This window comes from Xenopus tropicalis, chromosome 6 (assembly GCF_000004195.4).
Source record: "Xenopus tropicalis strain Nigerian chromosome 6, UCB_Xtro_10.0, whole genome shotgun sequence".
Taxonomy (NCBI): Eukaryota; Metazoa; Chordata; class Amphibia; order Anura; family Pipidae; genus Xenopus; species Xenopus tropicalis.
In genome coordinates, this window is record NC_030682.2 from 128,790,399 (window position 1) to 128,813,786 (window position 23,388).

The 23,388-nt window shown below is 38.8% G+C and overlaps 1 protein-coding gene across 3 annotated transcripts in view; it reads right to left on the reverse strand.

Annotated features, from left to right (window-relative positions):
• vps13b (vacuolar protein sorting 13 homolog B) overlaps positions 1-23,388 on the reverse strand; it is a 508,026-nt gene that overhangs the window by 416,737 nt on the left and 67,901 nt on the right. For all 3 annotated transcript variants that reach the window (XM_002934409.5, XM_012965216.3, XM_012965217.3), the window contains exons 13-16: positions 22,614-22,805; positions 22,272-22,441; positions 20,062-20,256; positions 19,009-19,133 (exon numbers count right to left, since the gene is read on the reverse strand). In XM_002934409.5, coding sequence (XP_002934455.3) covers positions 19,009-19,133; positions 20,062-20,256; positions 22,272-22,441; positions 22,614-22,805 — 682 coding nt within the window. The remainder of the gene's footprint in view (positions 1-19,008; positions 19,134-20,061; positions 20,257-22,271; positions 22,442-22,613; positions 22,806-23,388) is intronic.

Here is a 23,388-nt window from a genome sequence, read left to right on the forward strand (position 1 = left end):
GTCTGCCAATACAACTACTTTAGGGAGAGAACTTTATGGCTCTCACTCTTTGCACCTTAAAGGAATACTGTCATGGGAAAACATGTTTTTTTCAAAATGCATCAGTTAATAGAGCTTCTCCAGCAGAGGCAGAATCTGTTTTTCAAAAACACAAACACATTTTTTTTTATATGTAATTTTGAAATTTCACATGGGGCTAGCCATATTCTTCGTTACCCATGCCATGTGACCTGTGCTCTGATAAACTTCAGTCACACTTTACTGCTGAGCTGCAAGTTGGAGCGATATCACCCCCCCCCCCCACCAGCTGATCAGCAGAACAATGGGAAGGGAGCAAGATAGCAGCTCCCAGTAGGTATCAGAATAGCACTCAATAGTAAGAAATCCAGGTCCGGCTTGGGACTCCTCCAGTTACATGGGAGTAGGAGAAAAAATAGGTTACCTGAAAGCGGACTTACAAAAATAAAATTTTAAATGGCAGAGTTAATTATTTGGTATGCAAACAGTAAGAAATAAAAGTACACCATAAAAATCCTAACAGAATCCTTCAAAGGAACCTCCTTTCAATAATAAAGACATGTCCTCATGCCCTGTGGAAAGAGCTAGCGATAAAATTGGCACCAGAGAGTTTATTGTAAGGTCCCCTTATATTTATAAAAAACACCAATATTATGTTATCATAAATAACAGCCTTTTATTATTACTGAGACATTCCACAGCCTTTATTAGCTTAGTAGTGGTACTTGGAACACACTCTGTTTCAGTACTGTTGTTTTTCGGTGCTTTATCCCAAAACTGTATTATTCTAGACAAACTTTGCAGTGTCCCATTTTGCATATTTCTATATCTCAAGTGCATACCAATGCATTTATTAATAGTGAATGCTGATTGTATTTATGTTTTCTAATTATTTTTGTGCCATCAGCAAACACAGATAGGCTATAATGTATATCTGTATGTACTATAAATTCCTTCTCCTTCTGTCCCAAAGGCAGGGCTAACACTGAGAAGCTGTTTTCTTTGTAGGTGGGATAATGTCACCCTGACAACTGACAACCTATCATGTAAAGCCCTAGAACAAGCTCTATCTCCCACAGTATATTAGAAAGACATAAACCTGAACATGATGCTGATCTGCAAAACTGGTCCTAAGGCATTCCAGCGCTTCTGCCCAGGAAGTTAACACAGCTCTTGATTATATATATTATATATGATTCCAAAACCGATAGAAACAAGTTTGCACCTGTCTAATATACCAGTTTAAAGGCCCAGCGTGACATTAAACAAAGTAATTAAAATATCTGAAGATATGTAAGAAGACACCTCCTGACATCCAGAAGGTAGAGCTCTTGGGCTATTTTTCTTTAAAATGAATTAGTGTTAAGCTAAACAGCTCCTAATTCTGCAGTATGATCCTTAATAGAATTTTTAAAATTTTTGAAAAAAATCATCCTGTAGTTAATAATTAAAAAAAATGAAATGAAAAGACATATTCTAGTACAGGCTTTCTGGATAACGGGTTTCCGGATAAGGGGTCCGATACCTGTACAATCTTTTCTAAAGGTACATTTACCTGAAAATCTCTGATATATTCTTTTCATAGTACTGAACCTCAATGCCCTCAGGTAAAAGGCCTTCCACTGACAGCCTCCCTGCTCTGTGATCTACATAAACATTTATTATTTCGTATGGTCCTAGGCAAAGAATCCGTAACATACCAGCTTCACAGAACAGGTTAAAAAACAATCAGTTCCAGCCATGTCCTATAGGGAAAAATAAATTCAAATGTAGCAGGCGGAAAAGGCATCTCATTAATGGGGAAATAAAAAAAAACTTGGAGGAGATCCAGGATAATGGACAGCAGAAAACTGAATGGTGTAACTGCAGGGACCTAAATAATGTACCAAATAATATAGAAACAAAATTAACTGATAAAAAATGGGGAATGCTGATCTCAGAACTGCATATATCAGTGTAAAACGAATTTCTGAAAGCAATATTTTATTTTATTTTTTTAACCTAAGGAAATATGTTGCACCTGAGCTGAAAACCTTTGTTTGGTTGCAATAATTTAACAGTGAGTTAGATAACAAATCCTAACCTTAACCTCATGTATTCATTTATGCTAAACAGAGAGTGAGATTTTAAGTACCTGTGGTTGTAAGGGGACATTGCTCCTGATTTGACAAAATTAACACAAATGCTTGTACATTTTATTGCAAATTGGATGTAATTGCAAGGAAGTCTGACTGGCATTATTTCTGGTGTTTGGCATGCAAGAGACGTCTGCCCCTGTCTGATAACAAATGAAAAAAACCCACTAAAACGGGGGTGGCCAAAACATCGATCGCGGTCCACCAGTCATTCCCCTGTGGATTTCTGGTAGGCCGCGTCCAAGCGGGAAGAGCGGCGCGTTTATTGGGGGAAAAAGTCTGGGCACCCTTGCTCTAAACCATGAAGCAAAGATCTTTCAGTTGTAAAAAGGACAGCTGCCACTGACTTCTACATGAACTCGGCAGCTTTTAGATGGTGTATTTTGGATGGATTTGTTACAGTTTTGACGCATAAAAAACATCATGTTTATTCACCAAAAAATTTAGTTTCAGCGCAAAAAAATGAATTTTTTTTTCATTTCACCACAACCCCCCCACCCAAAAAAAGAAAAAAGAAATACCCCTTAAGGCTAATGCTAGACAAGGCATAGGGTGGATATTTTCGACAAGCGGAAAAGCACTTGCCGAAAATACCGCCCTACGCCTCCTACATGTGCCTGCACCCGAATAAATGATACACGCTCGGATGCAGGCACATGTAGCCAAAATACGCATAAAAACGCAAGACTTTCAAACTCTCGCGTTTTTGTGCGTATTTCCACTACATGTGCCTGCACCCGAGCGTATTCTACAAGTAGGAGGCGTAGGGTGGAATTTTCGGCAAGCGTTTTTCCGCTTGCCGAACATATCTGCCCTACGTCTCGTCTGACATCAGCCTAAAAGTGAACCCCTCATTAGTAAAGTCTGAGCACCTGTAAATTAGGATGTAAAAGAAGCAGCTTACAATTTGGGGTTGATCATACAAAATAAAAATCAATGTAAAAAAGTTTTTTTCACAGTGCAGCTGATTGCTAAACAAGCTGCTGAGATCTCACTTGGACATTCGCAGCATCATTCCAAATGAAGATTTTCATGTGAGCCTCTTAAGTCAGTTTAAAAATAACACCAAATAAAAAGCCCTAGAACAGAGTCCAGCTGGAAAAATATGGTCATTAGCTGATTTCTGACACTTTCAGTTTTGTCTCATTAAAATCTCAGCTCCCCTCGCACATGGATGAAATATTTATATACCAGCATTACTGATTTTATGCATCTTTTTTGGGGGGTATGTGGCTGAATGCTGCCAGTCTGATCCAAAGTGGCGACTGCAATAAAACCAATTCTTTATATAGCAATAGTCAGGGTTATGGGTTAGATTAATGTAGTCCCAGGGCAAGTCATGCTCATTGTATTCTGTAAATGTCTGTAAATACTTAGAGGCAACAACATAGATCATATTTTAGATGGGGCTATATTACTGCTTTGTAAAGAGGAACAAATAGCTTCCCCTCTGGTTAATGTAAACTCTTTTAATACAGGACAATACCATCTGGCTGCGGGCTGGCATTGCTTGCTACTCCTGAGTTTATTATCCACATCAATTATATATAGGTATTGGATCCATTATCCGGAAATGTGTTATCCATAAAGCACAGAATTATGGGAAGCCCATCTCCCACAGATGCCATTTTACTCAAATAATTTATTGTTTTTAAAAATGATTTCCTTTTTCACTGTGATTATAAAGCGATACCTTGTACTTGACTACAAAGATATAACTAATCCTTATAGAGGCAAAAAAATTTTCTGTGTTTATTTAATGTTTAATCTACTTTTCATTAGAGGTATGAAGAACGAAATTATGGAAAAGCCCCCTCTATCCAGAGAACCACAGGTCCCAAACATTCTGGATAATAGGTCTGATACCTGTACCATATTTAATGCCCATTAAGACAAATACTTAAAGCCATGCAGTTTTGCGGTGAAACCCTGTGTAAGCGCTAACAGGGGAATGCTATGGCTGTCAATGCTACTGGAACATCAGGTGGATTGGAGAGGAAAGGTGATTTTTTGCCATTACCCTTATAATGTATAGGTGTGTAGAAGTATATGTGGCTTGAATATTTTCAAATCCCAGTTGCACTAAAAGTTCCAACTTCAAAGACAAACTGAGCTTCAACATCCATTCTAAATTGAAAGCAAACTCTGCTAAAGAATGAAATATCAGAATATGGAACAATCAAGCCATATCCATGTGTAATGAGAACCACCACAAAAACCACATAAGACATTTCTGATGCAAGGAACGTGTTTTGTGTGATATTCCTGTAGCATGTTCTGTTACTGAAGGACGCCTTGCATCATTTTTCCACTGTTTAATTAGGCTTCAGAAAGATCTCCAGATGTGAGTTTCATGCAACCCAAGAGGGCATCCAACAATATTTAACGCATACAAAATCAACTAAGCGAATGAATATATAATAAATGAAAGAATAGAATTTTAAAACAGGGTTTCCATTGTAATATTAGTTCTGCTGTATATTACAGTACTGAAACCTTATACTGCCACTTTGGTAAGCAAATTATAAAAAAAAATTACAATTATAAATTATAGTCTATGTTTCACTTTACAACCCATGCACCTGCCTGGACCAGATTGAAGGAAAGATGGAAGAAGACGAAAAAGATGGCAACAAAGAACTTCTTCAAAAATATCCTGGAGTGCATAACATTTAGCACCTCCTTTCATCTAACCATTCATTCTCCTTTCCAGATCTTACTAAAAATGAATGTCAGCATCAAAGTAAATTCAAAGTAAATATAAACCTTTCAAAATATACTCAAATATTTTTATTTTTTTTTTTAAACTGGTTTCCTTTGCTAAACAATCTTTCAAGCATAAAGTAAAATATTATTTTTTTCTGCACCAAAGAAAGCAGGATCATTTCTTCATGTTCATTTTGGCCCTAAAAAAAGAATGCTTGCGTTTCCACAATGATTCTCTGACCACCAGTATATATTGCCACCATGTGGACCATTTTTAGAGGTGGCTAGTGGCTGATCCATTAGTGCTCAAAAGTTTGGAATCAGCCAGAAACGTATCAGTGTATTTATTCAGTTGATAATAGTTATAGTAAACACATTAGCAATGCCATAGTATTCTTTTTATTTCATATAACCTTTATATTCATCAAAGTCTATACAGCTATAGGACCCGTTATCCAGAATGCTGGAGACCAAGGGTGTTCCGGATAAGGGGTCTTTCTGTAATTTGGATCTCCATACCTTAAGTCTACAAAAAAATCAATAAAACATCAATTAAACCCAATAGGATTGTTTTGCATCCAATAAGTATTATTTATATCTTAGTTGGGATCAATTACAAGGTACTGTTTTATTACTACAGAGAAAAAGGAAATCCGTTTTAAAAATCTTTACTATTTGATTATAAGGGAGTCTATGGAAGACAAGCTTTCTGTAATTCAGAGCTTTCTGGATAATGGGTTTCCGGATAAGGAATCCCATACCTGTATTATAAAAGAATCCTTCAAGCAATTATTCTGGGCATTCTATTATAATCAGGGAAAATGTCAACCCAGTCCTTCTGTCGCTCTTTCTAGAGGGGTTAACTGTCTTGTAGGGCCTTTTATGGAGAAGGTCTTCCCACAATTTTGTAATAAGGCAGTGATGGTTTTGCCACCAAGTTCATTAAATACAGGACTCAAACTTGCTGTTTCTTCTACAAATAGGCTTTGTATATCTTAGAAGCTTTAGACTGTTGTCCTGCTGCATGATGGAATCTGCATTAAACACTGTCCATTTCTTAGCATTTCCATACTTTCGAACATAGTTTTATTTAGGAAAGACCCTAGGAGCTGTAATTCAGGGTACTCTGAGGGTGATACATGTTCTGAGCATTCACTGTGTTCCAATTTATCTGCTCAGCAAAAACTTTTTCCCATGTTTCTACCTGACACACACATTTGCTCCAGGATAAAAGCTGAGGGATTCAGGAGTAAGTAGAACAGTCATGGGAAGTATCTATGGCCAGAGATACATTCTAGTTAAATAAAACAAAATCATCTGGATTTACCAATAAAAAGAAAAAAAAATAAGTTGCAGCATCACCTCTTATGGCTCGTAACCAGAGGGTGATATTAATTCTCTCTAAAATGATGATGTGCAAGTAAGAATGCCGGAGAGTAGCGAGCTGCTGAAAACATCCTTGTCTGGCCCATTTTACAGACTGACACACAGCAGGAGCTTCATGTGACCTTTACACTGGCAGCTGGAAAGACTTTAGAATGATGACTAAATAATACTGGTGCTTGCATATAAACCAAAATACAAGTAGGCATTCATTCTCCATATCATGTGCAGAACATCCACTAAAGTTTACAGTTTTTAATTTAGTGAAGTAATATTAGGGCCAAATTACCTTTACTTGTACGTAGCCAAGTAAAGGCATTTTCAGAAAAATAGATCTTCAGAGGATGTTAGTATTGCTAAGTATATCAGGTGGGATATCGCACAGCAGATACATAGACATCCTCAGCTGAGCGTATAATTTAAAGAGATACCGACACCGAATTAACACCTTCTTTTTTACATCTATCATAACAATGCCTCTGCGTGCTATTCATAGTTTTGCCTTGAAAGTATTTCCCCAATGCTTTTACATTCCCTATCTGATCCACATGTTCCTATGAGGGGGCAGCCATATTTGTGCAGAAGTAGGCCGTTAGCTGTAACTGACAGGCTCAGATGGGACAGTCAGGTTGGCAAAACTGTCAGGTTTGGGAACTTTAAGTAACTATTACTGACAAAAGCAGCCCTAATCAACTATTACTTTTAAACCTTTATAAAATTTAGCGAAAACTGGAGCTTTTTAGGGGTTGTAAACCTAAGATTACATTTTGACCAAATGATGTTGCTCCATGCAACTTTCCAACATTGTTTTTGTTTTACAAATTTGAAATAATTGTAAAGTAATTTGCAAATGTAACTGCAACAGAAAGTTGCATTTTCTTCCTATTATGCAGTACAAGCTATGCAAAAACAACCCAGTATTACCCAGCTGAACAAAGGAGAATTAGAGAAGAGTGAAGAATCGTGAGAATTGGGAGTGTTGGCTGGAGCGGCTTCTGCTACCCTGCTTCAATCCCCAGAAGCAGCAGTAAGTACAACAACGAGGCACAAAGCTGTGGTACAAGGAAGTCCTGTACTTTAAACCTACCAGAAGGAGGCAATAATTCCAGGGCACCCTTTGCGTGTTTTTAAAAAAGGTGCTTTTATTGTGATTTTTTTTTTTTTGTCTCTAACCCTTTCATATCCTAATTAGCATATGAAAATTCGGTTCGGTATTCGGCCAAATCTTTCGCAAAGGATTCGGGGTTCAGCCAGATCCTAAAATAGTGGATTCGGTGCATCCCTAAGGCTAATGTCAGTCAAGGCGTATGGCATATATTTTCGGCAAGCTGAAAAATGGTTGCCGAAAATATGCGCCATACGCTTCTACCTGTGCCTACACCGGAGTGAATCGAATGCACTCAGGTAGCGGAAATACGCATAAAACCGCGAGGCTTTGCATTCTCTTGCATTATGCGGATATCGGCTACATGTGCCTGCGCTTGAGCGTATTCCATTCATTCGGGTGCAGGCACAGGTAGGAGGCGTATGGCGGTATTTTCGCCAAGCGTTTTTCAGCTTGACAAAAATATACGCCTGGTTTGACATAAGCCTTACCACAAATTGTCCCTGATTTATGAACCAGGTGCAACAGTTGCACCAAAATTGAGTAGGCTCTGCAGCGATGCAGTAAGTGATACTATGCTGGAATGCTAGTGAAGAAAATTGTGCAGTGGGTAAGAAACACAGTTAAATGGATATTTTGCACTGTGTACTAGTTGTAAAATATTTTGCAGAAAAATGGTTTTAACAGTTAAAATAAAATAATGAAATTATCAGCTAGGGAAATATCAGTGGCTAGATATTGAGCTATAACATGGTAAACTATTTACATACATATGTTATCTGTACTATAACATAATATAAATCAGGATAAGGACATATCCATGTCATCAAGTCTGCAAGGCCAAGTGAATTCTAAACATTATGCTTTGATTTATCATTTAGATAATCACTCAGACGGCATTGGTCCTACAGCTGTTTAAATATTTTAACTTGAGATTAGCATTATGTACGGCTCTCAAAGGAAGCCCATAGTGACCACTGAGAACAGCTCACCATCGCTTTCATGCACATAAAAATACTAATCTATTTCCAGCAAGCATATTGGTTTGCTCATTTCTCCTACTTGCTGAATGCAGATTCAATGTTAAAAAAGGCCAAAGGTGGGTCCCAAAATATACAAATCATATACTTCTCTAAAGAAACGCAGCATACGTACAGGAAAATGTAAGGTCAGTTTTGTACCACTGCTTTAACCCATACAATTCAGTTGGTAACAATGCACTGCTAACCGCCCCTGCACAATGGGCTCCAGATAACAAAACAGTCACAACAAAAAGTAAAGGGGGCCTGTATACTAGTAATCAGATTATCTACCTTGCAAGGACCAAAATGGAGAAGCTCTTTTTACCCTCAAGAAATGACAAAAACATAGGTAATTTGTAATTAAACAACAGGAAAAAAGTATGTTTGGCACACACCCTGTTCATTGCAGTAATGTTGACGAAAAAGGTATGCTGTCCCTTTAGTTTAAAATATATTGAACATTCACTATGAATACAAGAGCAAAATATTTAGCCATCTCACAAAATCTTGAAGCAAAGACAAAAAATGTAAGATACCTTTAGTCCTTAAACTTTAAATATCTCGGGTTCTTATAGTTATTTAACAGAAGATCAGCAATGGATTTCAAGAGAGTGAGATGTATAAAACCTGTATGGATTAAGGAGAAGAACCTTTGTGCATTTATTGTTAATGGGCCCATCCAGTGTAAAAATCATGCATAGGAGAGTGTGCATTAGTTCCCAACTGTTGGGTTAATCTCCTGAAGAAAGACCATTCTTTTTCATACTGCGCTGCTACAGGAAATTCTTAAAGCTGCAGAAAAACTGCACGAAATGGATTAGAAGACTGTGAAAAGGGGATCAGAAATAAACTGCAGACATTATTCAGGTCTAGTTGAAGACAGACGGTCACATCAAAGTACAAGCTGTAAGACTGCTTGAAATCGGCTACAGATTTACCAATTTAGAGCAAAGGCAGTACATTATTTCTCTTCACCTGTTTTCCTGTCAAACCTTTTTTCATCAGTTCATTTTACACAGCTTATCTTTTGTCTGTTCGCCACAGTTCAAAGTTAGGCATAATACCAAACCATGCAAAAGCACATTGACTTCAAGCGCAACAAGAGTTAACCCTCACAAGAAGCAACACCTCAGGCTCTCTGTACAATTCCACTGGATATATGTACTATACCAGGGGTGAGCAAACTACGGCCCACGGGCCACGTCCAGCCCCTTGGTCTGTTTAATCCGGCCCGCCGACTCAGCAAGTCTCATCGTCTGGGACTGACTCTGGGACTGACTCTGGGACTGACTCTGGGACTGACTCTGGGACTGACTCTGGGACTGACTCTGGGACTGACTCTGGGACTGACTCTGGGACTGACTCTGGGACTGACTCTGGGACTGACTCTGGGACTGACTCTGGGACTGACTCTGGGACTGACTCTGGGACTGACTCTGGGACTGACTCTGGGACTGACTCTGGGACTGACTCTGGGACTGACGAGTGAAAACGGCGTAACACTGGCCCGGCCCGGCTGTCAATGTGGCCCCTGAGCGAAAAAATTTGCCCACCCCTGTACTATACCATTTATATTCATATTATGAAAAGGTTGAAGACCTTTAATTTAACTTTTAGTAGGATGTAGAGAATCCTATTCTGAGACAGTTTGTAATTGTTCTTTGTTTTGGGTTTTTTGTGCTTTTTGTAGTGTTTTGTTCTTTTGTTCAGTGGTTTTACAGTTGCTAGGGCCCAAGAGGAATATGAGTAGAGGAGGGCCTAAAAAGAAAGATAAGTGATAAAAGACAACAATAAAAATAAAATTGTAGAGCAATGTTTTTTTGGCTGTTGGATCAACCCTATCTAAAAGCTGGAAAGAGTCAGAAGAGGGAAATAATTACAAAAATATTTATATAAAAATAAAGAAAGACCAATTAAAACTTGCTAGGAATAGGCCATTATTTAACATACTAAAAGTGAGCCACCCCCTTTAACATTTATTTATAATACACATACATTCTTCAGGGCTGTAAATAGATGGGAATACATATCAAACATACAGATTTCATACAAATATTGACTGATACAGAGTTAAGGTGGACCTACTCAAAAGAGCCAAAAATCTAAAACAAAGAAGGGGGTATAAGACATGTTGCAGGGATTGGCAAAATCAAAAGTGATCAAAGTAATGGATGTGGCATTGCACTTGCAAGTGGCCGTGACAATACAGTATATAATGAAGGACAACTAGGGTGGATGGAAATAAGATAGAAAAAAAAATTATTTAAAGTCTGATGAAATATGGGAGGGATTACCAGAGAAGGAGCTCTACAGGATTCTTAAATGCATGTATGTAAAGAGGTAATGAGTATAAAGTTAGAAGCAGAAGTTCATAATGCAGTTTGGTAGGTACTTGGTAGGGAAGAGTTGGTCAGGGTAATTTGTTTGAATTGTATTCTAAAAGCTATTGGAAACCAGTGTTGAGACCTGAGGAATGGCAAGGCTAACAAAGAGTGGTTGCAAATACATGCTCAGATCTGGTCGGGCAGTTTGACAACCATATTGCTTGACTATCTGGGCAGGTATGGCCAATCATGCTAGCCCCAGACAAAACTTTAGTGTGTTGATTAAATTATACAGGGTGGGCCATCCATTCCCACCATATTAAGGTGTATCCATATAAATGGCCCACCCTGTATATTGTTTTATCATTTTTATTTGATCCTAGCACATCACTGACATTTTATTCAGTGAGCATAGTGATATAAATACGACCTCTATGACAATGTAAGAGGTTGGGCAAAGCATATGTAAGCATTCTGTTGGTAGCAGAGAGCTCCTGGAACACTCCAAACATAGATATAGGGATAAGCAGAAGCTGACAGCAGATAATGACCAATTGGCTGAACCTAATCTGCCCGCTTTACATACTTGCTCTAATACTGCACACCCCGCTTGATCTTTTGCTTTGATCTCTTTCTAAGGATTGCAAAAGAAATCAGGTGCTAGTGAGAAAAGGCCGGACCCTTGCATGCCTGGGGAGGAAGGCTACGCCACATAGTGAGCTGGGCTGAGGCAATTACAACTAACTTATCTCTTCAGTGTCAAGGATGCTAATATGCATGCAAAGGAGTGGGCATCATCCATCCTGGGAGATAAGATTTAATGAAAGCTTTTGTACAGTGTGACCCTTAAAGCAAACAAGGAAGTGACAGTAGATAAGCTTAGCAAGCACGTGAGACTTTCAGCCTGGAATTGCAATCTAGTGAAAGCAAACAGCAATGGGACACCTTCTCTGCAACATTTAACATCTCCATAACAAAACAAACAAGTACATTAGCTTTTTTTTACCCTGTCTGCTGTCAAAAAGCAGGTCATTTACACACAGAATGTGCTGTGTCCTTCTCCCTCTCAGCAAAACATTTATAGTACAGGGGAAAAAACAAATGTTATCATTAGATTTATAAGCTACTCTTTTAGGGCTTTGGCAGACGAGGAGACAAGTCGCCTGCGACAATCTCCCCGGAAGTTGCCTTGAGAGGAAAGTCCGCGATTTCGGGGAAATCGTGGCGCCGCGTATGCCATCCCACCGGCGATTTACATTTTCGTCAATGGCATTTTGGGGAGATTAGTCGCCCGCGACAAGGGAGATTTGTCGCGGGCGACAAATCATCTGGAAACCCATTATCCAAAAAGCTCCAAAAATTATCTCTCATAGTTTCCATTATGATCAAATAACTTTAAATTTTAAAAATGCTTCCTTTTTTCCCTTTAACAAAAATCAGTGCCTTGTACTTGATCTTAACTAATAAAAAAACCATCTTTACTGGAGGCAAAACAATACTATTGGGTTTAGGGTCAGACTGGGGTAAGGCCCACTTGCGCTGCTACCCCAGGAGCCCCAACCCCCTCTCCCCCACGTGCACACAAACCATATACTTACTTTGCCACTGTTGCAGGGGAGCAACAGGGAAGGGCAGGCGGGGATTGTGTTTGGGTCGGCAGAGCCCATCGGGTTTTTCCCATTGTCCCGCCAGCCTTGTCTGACCCTGATTGGGTTTAATTAAAGTTTAAATTATTATTTTTTTTTTAAGACTTAAGGTAGTGATCCACAACTAGTGGCGTATGAGCAACATGTTGCTCACCACCCCTCTATGGTTGCTCCCAGTGGCCCCAAAGTAGGTGCCCATTTTTAATTTCCTGGCTTGGAGGCAAGTTTTGGAAGCACAAACACATGGTTATACTCCAAGAACTGCCCACATCAGGCTATCAAACAGCCAATCACAGCCCTTATTTGGCATCCCCAAAGAACTTTATTTATGCTTGTGTGGCTCACCAACACTTTTTATATCTGCATGTGGCTCACAAGTAAAACAAAAAGTTGGACATCCGAATTATGGAAACACCCCTTATCAGGAAAATTCCAGGTCCCAAGAATTCTGGAAAACAGGTCCCATACTTGTACTTTTCTTACAAGAGATAATGACTCCAGAAAAAAACTGCTTAAGCTGCTTGCCTGCATCAATGACATTAAGCCTTAAGGAGATAACTATCTAATAACTAGATCCCTAACTAATCATCAATTATATGCACCATAATGTGCCATTAAAAATGATCCTCCCATGTGCCAAATAAATTGCTTTACATGTACCCCTGCTCACTGTGAAAAAAAATCCAGGCAATTTCATGAATCACGACTGACAGGCAGGCATTTTACAAAGCCAATTACAAAATTCCGTTCTGAAGGGGAAACAAAATGTAGAATTTAAAACCACTGTGGGTCGAGTAAGTCGTATCAAGAAAAAAAAGACGACATCCAAGGTAATCAAATTTCAGGTTTATTATTTTCAATGCAAAAAAAAAAAAAAAACATGAAAAATCTAAGAGTCAGCAAAGCCTAATGATGCTAGTGTTGGTTTGGGGAGTTTGTGCAGGACACTCACGCACAATCGAATGGTCCTCTGCTGATTTATGTCAGAAATAAAGTTAGGATTTTCACTGCTAACTCAAAACATACCACCTGAGGGATTCCATAACAGTTCATAAAATGTCTTTGTTTTTTCTTTTTTTCATAGCGAAAAAAATCTAAGCTCAGGCAGCTTGTGCGTTGCTGCTTTCCCCCCACCAAGAAACAGAAGAACATATGTAGCATCACATGTGTATACTGTTAGAGGAGGGCGGAATGTAAAATCTGAAACTGCAAATAAAGCAGGTGGTATAATTTGGAGAAGTGACTCAGAGTTTAATGACATTACCAGGTTATTTTAGCAGACTAATTCTCACTCACTGCAGGACTTCAATGAGGCTCGCTGTACTCACGCTGACTTCGATTTAGTTCAAGTGCCATTTGATGTATTTCATCTGGAGTTTTATTCACTTCAAACTACACTTCATTTAAGTGGGCTGCTGGTCTACTCATTTATTTTTCTACTTTATTACCCCAGCGTTGCTATTGTTGCATTTACATAACAGACCGGTGTGGCGCACTGTTTAGATTTACAGTTGAGGTGTAGGCATCTCGAAAGCCCAACCCCAAGCTCTGAAGTCTCCATGGAAAAGCTGCACTGGGTATCCTGGTGGCTGTTTGGTGCTTAATTGTTTTTTTTTTTTTTTAATTATTTCTTTTTAAAGCTCTCTGGGTTATGGTTGAGACTAATGGGCAAATTTATCAATAGTCAAGTTTGTTTCAATTTTGATTAAACTTGCTTTTGAAAAAAACTCAAATGTTTCTTTATTTATTGAAAAATCCAAATATGCAAAACTCATTTGAGTAAGCTACTTGAATACCTCGCATGTGAATTTACAAACTTAAACTTGAAAATCTCAAATTGAAAAAAAAGGCTTGAATTTTGCCTAGGACAACGCCCATTGACTTCCACATAAACACACAAGCTTTTACATGCTGAAGTTTTTTGCAATATAACACATGCAAAAATCAAACATTCACATTTTTGAACCATAATTCCAAATATTTAGAGTTCGAGCACAAAAAAACAGGAACATGTAAATTGCTACTTTGGACCAGATTAATTAAAGTACGAATCCGAATCACGAAATCTGATTTCTGATGTTTGCAAAAGTCCCAAAAATTCCGTATTGAAACAATTGTTTCCAAATGGCGATCCGACAGTCACAAAATCTTTGTATCCGAACGATCGTAAACGGCGGGAAAACCTTTCTGACTTTAAACCTTCAGTGCATATTTTTTGAAGCTTACCATAGGACTCAATGGCACTCTGCAGCTCCAACCCGGCCCAAGGAAAGTCTCCCATAGGGCTCAATGGCACTCTGCAGCTCCAACCCGGCCCAAGGAAAGTCTCCCATAGGGCTCAATGGCACTCTGCAGCTCCAACCCGGCCCAAGGAAAGTCTCCCATAGGGCTCAATGGCACTCTGCAGCTCCAACCCGGCCCAAGGAAAGTCTCCCATAGGGCTCAATGGCACTCTGCAGCTCCAACCCAGCCCAAGGAAAGTCTCCCATAGGGCTCAATGGCACTCTGCAGCTCCAACCCGGCCCAAGGAAAGTCTCCCATAGGGCTCAATGGCACTCTGCAGCTCCAACCCGGCCCAAGGAAAGTCTCCCATAGGGCTCAATGGCACTCTGCAGCTCTAACCTGGCCCAAGAAAATTCTCCCATAGGGCTCAATGGCACTCTGCAGCTCCAACCCGGCCCAAGGAAAGCCTCCCATAGGGCTCAATGGCACTCTGCAGCTCCAACCTGGCCCAAGGAAAGTCACCCAGAGGGCTCAATGGCACTCTGCAGCACCAACCTGGCCCAAGGAAAGTCTCCCATAGGGCTCAATGGCACTCTGCAGCTCCAACATGGCCCAAGGAAAGTCACAATACCGAAGCTTGAATGAATTCTGAAACTTTTGTATTCGTTGCGACAAATACGATTTTGTCACACAAATTGTCGCAAAGTATGAAAAAGTCGCGCAAATTAATGAAAATATTGCAGAAAATATGCAAAAGTTTAGAAAAAATACGAAACTTTTGTATTCAGACCTGTCGTACTTTAATGAATGTGCCCCTTTGTGTTATAAAGGAACTATCAAGTCCAAGAGACTCATAATTCAAATATTTTTTGAGGAGGGGGGTTTGTTTGTTAAAGGAATCATGGCTGCTTCTATAAACACTGCCATGCAGATAAATCAGCTATCTGTATGAGGTTAAATTGTCCATAAACAGGCAGATTTCGTCATGTAGAGCTAACAATTTTAGGGTGATGATTAGGGTGCAAATGACTGTTTAATGTATAACTGTTCCAACCACAGTTGGATCAGGCAGGTTTAACATTTTCTTTGTGAAGTGATAAAATTCATCAATGGATGGGGTGATCAGATAATCATCATTAAACAAATGTTCACTGTACGTGCCTTTAATTTGGGGACCACTGCCAGCTGGGTAATTCAGCTTTAAAAAATATATTAATGAAAGATAAAACCTATGCAAATTAGGAATTTTTAAGTTTAAATTTAGCTGTATGTCTAAATGCCCAAATCTAAGCATATCAGAGTAATTGAAAAGCATAAATTCAAAAGTTGAAGGCATGAAAGTCCATCTTCTCTCTGCAATACGTTTTAAAGCTATATGTAAATTTATAGGCAAGCTGTATTTATAGGAGCTTGGTGCATGAGGCACAAGCCGGGGGCATCAAAAGACTTATTTATACAATGACATGACAATCTATTCACTATAATACATTCACCAGAAAAAAATTTGGGACTGTGTGAAAAGTGTATAAAATCTAGGGGTTTATATGTTCGCAAAATGCTTTAGTGGGTTACTTCCAACTACTTGTGTAGGAATAGATTGTGCTTACAATCTTCTGGCCTTCTGGGAAAAGAGTACCAGGTGCTCCATGATGGAGGGATCTGCACCCACCCAGACAGTACATAAAGAAAACTTCACTGGCACACACAGCAAACACAAGAAGGGAAATCCCTTGAAATGTTATTTGCGGGAGTGAAACAAGACAAAGGGGTTTACCCTGAACCCTTGCACTTCCGCAAATAAAACTGCAAGGGCTACTCCTATTTCCTCCCACAGTTTGTCATAGAATGCCCTATTCATAACAACTTTGCAATTGGAACTTATTATTTATAATTATTATTATAATTTTTTAATTATTTGCCTTTCCCTTCTACATATTTCCAGCTTACAAATGGGGGTCACTGACCCCAGTAGCCAAAAAACTATAGCTCTGTAAGGTTATTATTTCATCATTATTGTTACTTTTTATACCTGAAAAACCACTAAAAATGAAAACCGACTGCAAATTGCCTCAGAATATCAAGGTCTATGTAATGCTTAAAGTTAAGTTAAAGGTGAACAACCCCTTTAAAACATACAGGCTCCTGATGAAACTGACGCTAATCTGTGTACGTGATAGGGAACTTGGATTGTAAATTCTACTGTAGCAGGACTGATGTACAAACTCTGTAAATCACTGGGAAATATGTTGGTGCTACAGAAAGAATAAAAATAATATGAGTGGGCACTGCCATACTGCTTGCCTCAGCAGGCGCATTCTCCATAGGCACCAATAAAACTAACTCTAGTGCCTCTTTCTGACCAAATATTATAATGAATTCCACAGAATATCAATATATGTTGATGCGTCTGTAAAGTGTTTCTTAAATGATATAAAGACAGATGTCAAAAACACCCAGCATTATAAGCCAGTGACTGATATTGGGGGTAACCACCTGCATGATATCATCGCCTTACTAATAACCACCCATGTACCATTAGCCTCAGGTTTGGGCCTTGCACACCTAACCAGTATTTTCTTTGGAGAAAGGTAGCAGTTTCTTGTTATTCTGCAGAAAAAAAACAACTTTCACACTCAGCCTAAAGACAACATTTTAAACAAAGGTGTGTGGCTTCAAGCTGGGACCCCCTGGTACTCCTTTTACTCAAGCTCAGCATCATTATTTAAATTTAAATGGTAAACAAGAAGGTTCACTTTACACTACACTATTAGGGCATTTGGGATCAGCAGGGAGTCGTGCTTGGTAAAACAAAACAAAGTCTCTAAATCAGTGTTGAACACAATACAAAGAGATACACATAAAGGTCCCCAAAACAAGTAAATTAATCGAGTTATAGAATCTCACAATGCATACCTGAATCTGCAGCTCAAATACACATAATGACTTCAATGACTGACCAGACTACTGGTTAAAATCGCACCTATTTGTAAATTCCAGTAAATGGGTTTAGTTTCTTTAAACACCTTGTCACCTTCATGCATGCTAAACAGACCCTCTGCAAGGGTAAAACACATGCCAACAAAAACGGAAAGTGTTTGCTTAATACAATTGTTATTATAGGTTTTTCCAGTGAAAAGCCTCTATTGATTGACGCCCAAAACAAAAATTCCACCTTCCAGCTCTGATGGTTTTCTTATGAAAGGGAGTAACTACAGTATGTAATGACAATTTCCCTTTAAAAGTACCATTGGTTGTCTAGCTTTACTATTATATACTATATATAGTTTGAACTATTTAAAAAAAGTAATGGGCAAAACACTTGAACTCACCCTGTGTTCACTGTATTTACAGGAAGACAAACACCCATACTGTAAATGCAACAGTATGCATGTCAGTGCAGATCTCATTGGGGTTTGATAGCATCTGTATCTCAAGTCCAGGGATGGACTTGAGATACGAGTCTTTTTCGGCGATTTCCTGAAATCGCCCCGCCGCGTCTGCCATCCCGCCGGCGACTTACATGTTCGCTGGTGGGATGGCAGGGGTAGGCAACTCGGGGAGATTAGTCGCCCGCGAACAGGGAGTTTTGCCGCGGGCGACTAATCTCCCCGTGTGCCAGAGCCCTTAGGGTTAAGCAAAAGCAGTGGTCTATTATCACAGCAAATTTTACGACATGACCAAAGTTCATATCATGATTTAATATATCCCTTGTGAAAAATAAATCCCCAATCAGGAAATAATTACAGGCTTAATGATAAATATCCCCTGTGTTTCACAATGCAGTAGGCAGTTTTAATGTTTTTGTCACAGAAAATTGAGAGTTCCATTCTATGCAGAGATAATAATACAGGTAAAGAATCTATTTTCCGGCAAGCGTAGAACCTCGGAGTTCCAGTTATGGGCTCTTTCAAGAGTTTCAACCTTCCTTAAATCTACTAAATATCATATGTACATGAAAAAAAACCAATAGGATTGTTTTGCCACCGATATGGATTTATGCAGCGTAGTTAAGTACAAGCAACTGTTTTAAAGAGAAAAAGATCAACAGTAAAAATTAGAATTATTTGTGGATCCTATACCACTTATTTCTATATGTCCCTATCACATACACACACTATGGGCAATTTTTATCAGGAGCTTGTATGTTTGTGGGAGAAAAGAAAGGAAATTAGAGAATCATATTTGGGACCCAAGCAGTGCAAGACCTCTCACCACCATACTGCCTCTTTTTTTTTTATTTAAGCTTCAGCCACACCTGGCCTGGACTGGCACTCAAAATAGTCCCTGGCATTGCAAGTACATAGAGGCCCTAACAAACCCACACATGTCCAATAAATAGTGATTATCTGTGGCATCTTAGCAGGCTCTCTGGCCTTTGCCAGAATCCACAGATTGCCAGTCCGAGCCTGAGCCATACTGTGTTGGTGGGTTCTATATTAGACTTACCAATATTGAGGGAGCCTAAGAAGTTTGCCATAGAGTGCTGTGCTGAAGGAGGGGATCACTGGCACATGGGATGAACAAAGCCCTTTGCTGTCTATAGATATCAGTCCAGCTTGAAAGCCAAAGACCTGAAAAACACAGAAACTGATGCCAAGATGCACAAATATAGTACTTCAAACATTTGTGAACTGCAAAAATTTGGGGGGTTAGCATCATTATCAGATTATTATATTTAAAGAAATAAAATACAGGAAGAGACAGAACCAAAAAATTATGAGTTTTTAACCAATTTATAAAGATGGGGTGCCAACATTTACTTCCTGAAGCTAGCATGAAAATTAGATTTTATCCCGAATCAATAATCCCTCTCTCTCTTGAGAACAGAAGCAAAAACAAAAATGTTCAACATTTCTGCCATACTTCTTTGGTTAGGCTTTAGTTCTCCTTTATGCCTGCCATGCATGCACAGATTTGGCCTGTAAATTCAGCCTATTTCAGCTGCCATATTGCTGAGGATTTCCACATACCCACCAATAAAAAAAGTGGTCATACTTCCATGACACTGTTACTATTTAAAGCCACAGAGGCAATTCTGATGAGACAAGCTAGCTTCAGATTTACAAGCCAATTGTAGCCTATGGAAAATGATTTGTACTGATTTGGCAAGCCCCTTATAGATTTGCATTGCACTAAAATGTGCCCAATGCTTAACTTTTTTTCTGGGTTGTAGCAATTGTATCAAGTGTTATAGCTTGAAAGATACAATTCTGAAAAATTGGCACATTTCTTCAACGAATGTGCCAATTCGTTAAAACACTTTCCTAACTGTCAGGAAAATATTAATAAATGTGATAAAATTTGCGGCACTAGAAAGTCATTAGGGATTTTATATGAATTCTTATTATTGCTAGAAAATAAAAAGTTTTAATCTTCGTAAACTCTCTGCAAAGTACCAACTTAACGCAAAGATGCTAATTTTTTTGTATATGTGTCTGCGGTATAGACACAAGCACGCAAACATATATATGTGTATATAAACCAGTCAATGTTACATACCTTCAGATAGCAATGTGCATAGCAGTGGTGCAGCAGGTTATCCGACGGCTGGCTGAGGCTGCTTACAGTTTGTACAAGCTGTTCTGCATACATTGGCACTGAATGTTCAAAATTGATTTTGTCAGCGAGTATTTTGATGGCAGGCAGGGGCCGTATTGGCTGAAAACTTGTGTTTAACGTGGCAGGGCTGGCATGCTGAAGAGAAAGAGAAATAAAAATAATTTACTTTAGTTTCATTCTGCATGGGTAAGACACATCTACCTAAATGGGAGACTTTTATTAACAATGACAACTACATAGGAAAATGTTAAGTGCAACCTTCATATCCCACATTGCCAAATAAAATCAATGTCAGAATAACAGTTTACATTCCTTGGCTGAACACAAAATCTGCGGCAATAAAAAAAATCTGTCAAATATTTATATATCACATGGCAGCAGGTAAGGAAACTGTGCATAATTAAAGGGCCTGTAACACGCTCAAAACTTCCATGGGAAAAGCTAGCTGCCCCAGCTGGGGCTGAAGTGTGCCTACATTTCATTTGTTCTGTACAGAACAGACTAAGGGTGAAGACACATGGAGCTACTAGTAGCAGCTACTTGTCACAACTACTAAAATAGACAATGCTGATAATTGTCTCTACCTGTGTTTTAGCAGAGGCAATTTTCTGTATTGTCTATGACAGGATATTTCCCGTCGTTTAGTAGCCGTGCGTACATATAAATGAGTGTTGTGTGCACGTGATTATAAGCTGAATGCCCAATCCTGCCAAACAAGCAAACAGCAGCAATAAATTGATATGGACATGCAACCAGCTGCTCATACTACTATGAGACCACATATATGGTGGTGACTTTGGCACTTCAGCCTGAAGAATCTAGGTGCCTGGCAATTTGAATGCAGGCTATGTCAGCTCACTGCTCTAGTGAAGATAGTTACAGCCTTGTATCAATAAAACAACACAACAGAATGCTATGCAGGGCTCCCTTTGTGAAGATGTCCTCCACCACGTTCAATTCCCAGAAGTAAAAGAAGTCTGTGTCTGCATTGCAGCACCCCAGCACCATGTAGTTTGTGTTTCTCTCAGGAGCTACAGGCCATCTGGGCAGAAATATATTGTTATTGGCCTCAGCTGAGTTAAGTGAAGTGAAAGAATTTAAAATTAATTATGATCCTGAATGGTAAATACTTCCCTTATCGTGGCTGATTAGATAAATTTTTTTTGTAGGCCAAACTGCAATTTATGACTGTTAAATGTATAAAATCCCAGATTAAGCTTGCAGGAATTTACCTTTATAGTTGTGCCCACAAATCAAGTAATGGTTTTTCTACCAGAGATAATTTGTTCTGCTTGCAAAAGATCAAAAGGGGAAGGGAGCAAAGTAGCTGAAAGTGAATTTAAGAATGGGAAAAATGTAATCAACTAGTTAATTGTTTGGAAATTTCATGCGTCTTAATTAAATGCAACATATTTTCCAGTCATAACGTGTAAATAATACTGAGGTGATTTAAAGATTAGTAGAAAGATAATTTTCCTGATTATTGTACTGACATGGGCAACATTTTCTTATCCATATCACACTTGCCTCCAAAAGATACTACAGACAGTTTGCTCCGCTTATCAAGTAATCCAACATGGCCCCAGAACCAACACTGATCTTCACTGCTCTTCAGCCAACTGGGATTTAAGCCAAATATGCACTCAATTTAATTTCTATTACTTCTGACTGTTCTAGCCATACGTCATATGATCTGCTTATTTGGTGACCTCCTTTAGGAGAGATTCGGCTGAATACCAAACCGATTCCAAATCCTAGCATAGGGAAGGGTTAAAGAGAACTTCTGTGTTTATGTGATAAAAAGTCACATGATTTTAAGGCTTTTTGCTGAAAAATGCAGAATCTTGGCCAAATCCCAAACTGAATCCTGCATCCCTATTGTTATTGTTTTGGAAGTGTTTTGTATACTCTATCCGTCTATAAAATGCACCCAAACATAATCATATTCTTCTACTTTGTTTATTAATGAACACAAAGCAAAATCCATTGCAAGATCAGAAATCTTTTCTGTGTATTCTGTATTACTATTATTTACACCACTACAGTACAAGAGGCCTAAATTAAATGGACATTTAAACAAATTTGGGTAAATTAGCAGCGCTGGCATCCTCATTTAGTTACATGATTTTCATGAATGAACATTTGCATACCTTCTGTCCCATTATTACAGGAATCAAATGCCCAAGGAGGTTAAATTCAGCCATGGTGATGGTAATGGTGCACTTCAGTATCGTTACACATGATAGACGGGTAGGAATATATTCTTCCAAGGATGCCACATCCTCAGGACTTGGCAAAGATTTGTTTTCCTCCACAGTAGCTGGGGAATCAAATGCAATATTTTGGTACAAAGCACATTAAAAAATATTAGTTGGGATTTGACAGCCTACTAAATGCACTTGGGACACCGAAAAAAGCTTTATTGAATAAAAAAAAACCCCAGAAAATATACATCTTGCATTCAAATCCAATGTTTCAAATAAAAGTCATACCTGATGGGGGACTGCAGTAGGCTTCATACTCATGATCTAAAGAACATGCCACCATTTTCATGATTCTGTGCACAGAGCTACTATCCAGTCGAAGGTCAATAGGGCCAATAACAAGGCGTTTAGTGGACATCTCCTGGACAAAGCCCTGTTCTTCAGGTTTTCCAGAGGTGAAATCTTGCTGATTTAAAGGACCTAAAGGAACACAGTGTAAATACATGTAATATTTCTATTCATATTTAATTTTGTGTTTATAAATTAAAAAAAATATATCAAAATTTGGCACAAAAATCAATTGCATGGTTGGAAAAGTGTGGTCAGTAAACATTGTCCTTTGCTAGTAAAGTCCCTATGTAAAAATGCTTGTATTTTACATCACCCTGAATCCACCAGAATTAACTGTAAGAGGTGTAGTTAGCGAAACTGCATTAAGCTAAATCAGCTTCTTACACTTGCCATTTTTCCATGGCGAATAGTGGGAGTTAAAAGTGGCCCTGAAATTTTTTTTTTCGATTTCTCTACAATTCCTCTGGACAAAACTCTACATGTCATAAAACAAAAGTAACAGCAGAAAGATAAAATAGTTTAAAAAGAAAGCCTATAACTGACACAGACGGGCTCTAGCACCGTTTTACAGAGCAAAGTTGCTTACACAAACATGATCTGCATGAAAGGGTCATTGGGAGGAAGCCTTACCCGTGACCTCATCACAAACATCAACATCTGAGGAATGAAATACAGCATCCAGACAAGCCAGAGGTCTTTTGGAATCAAGTGC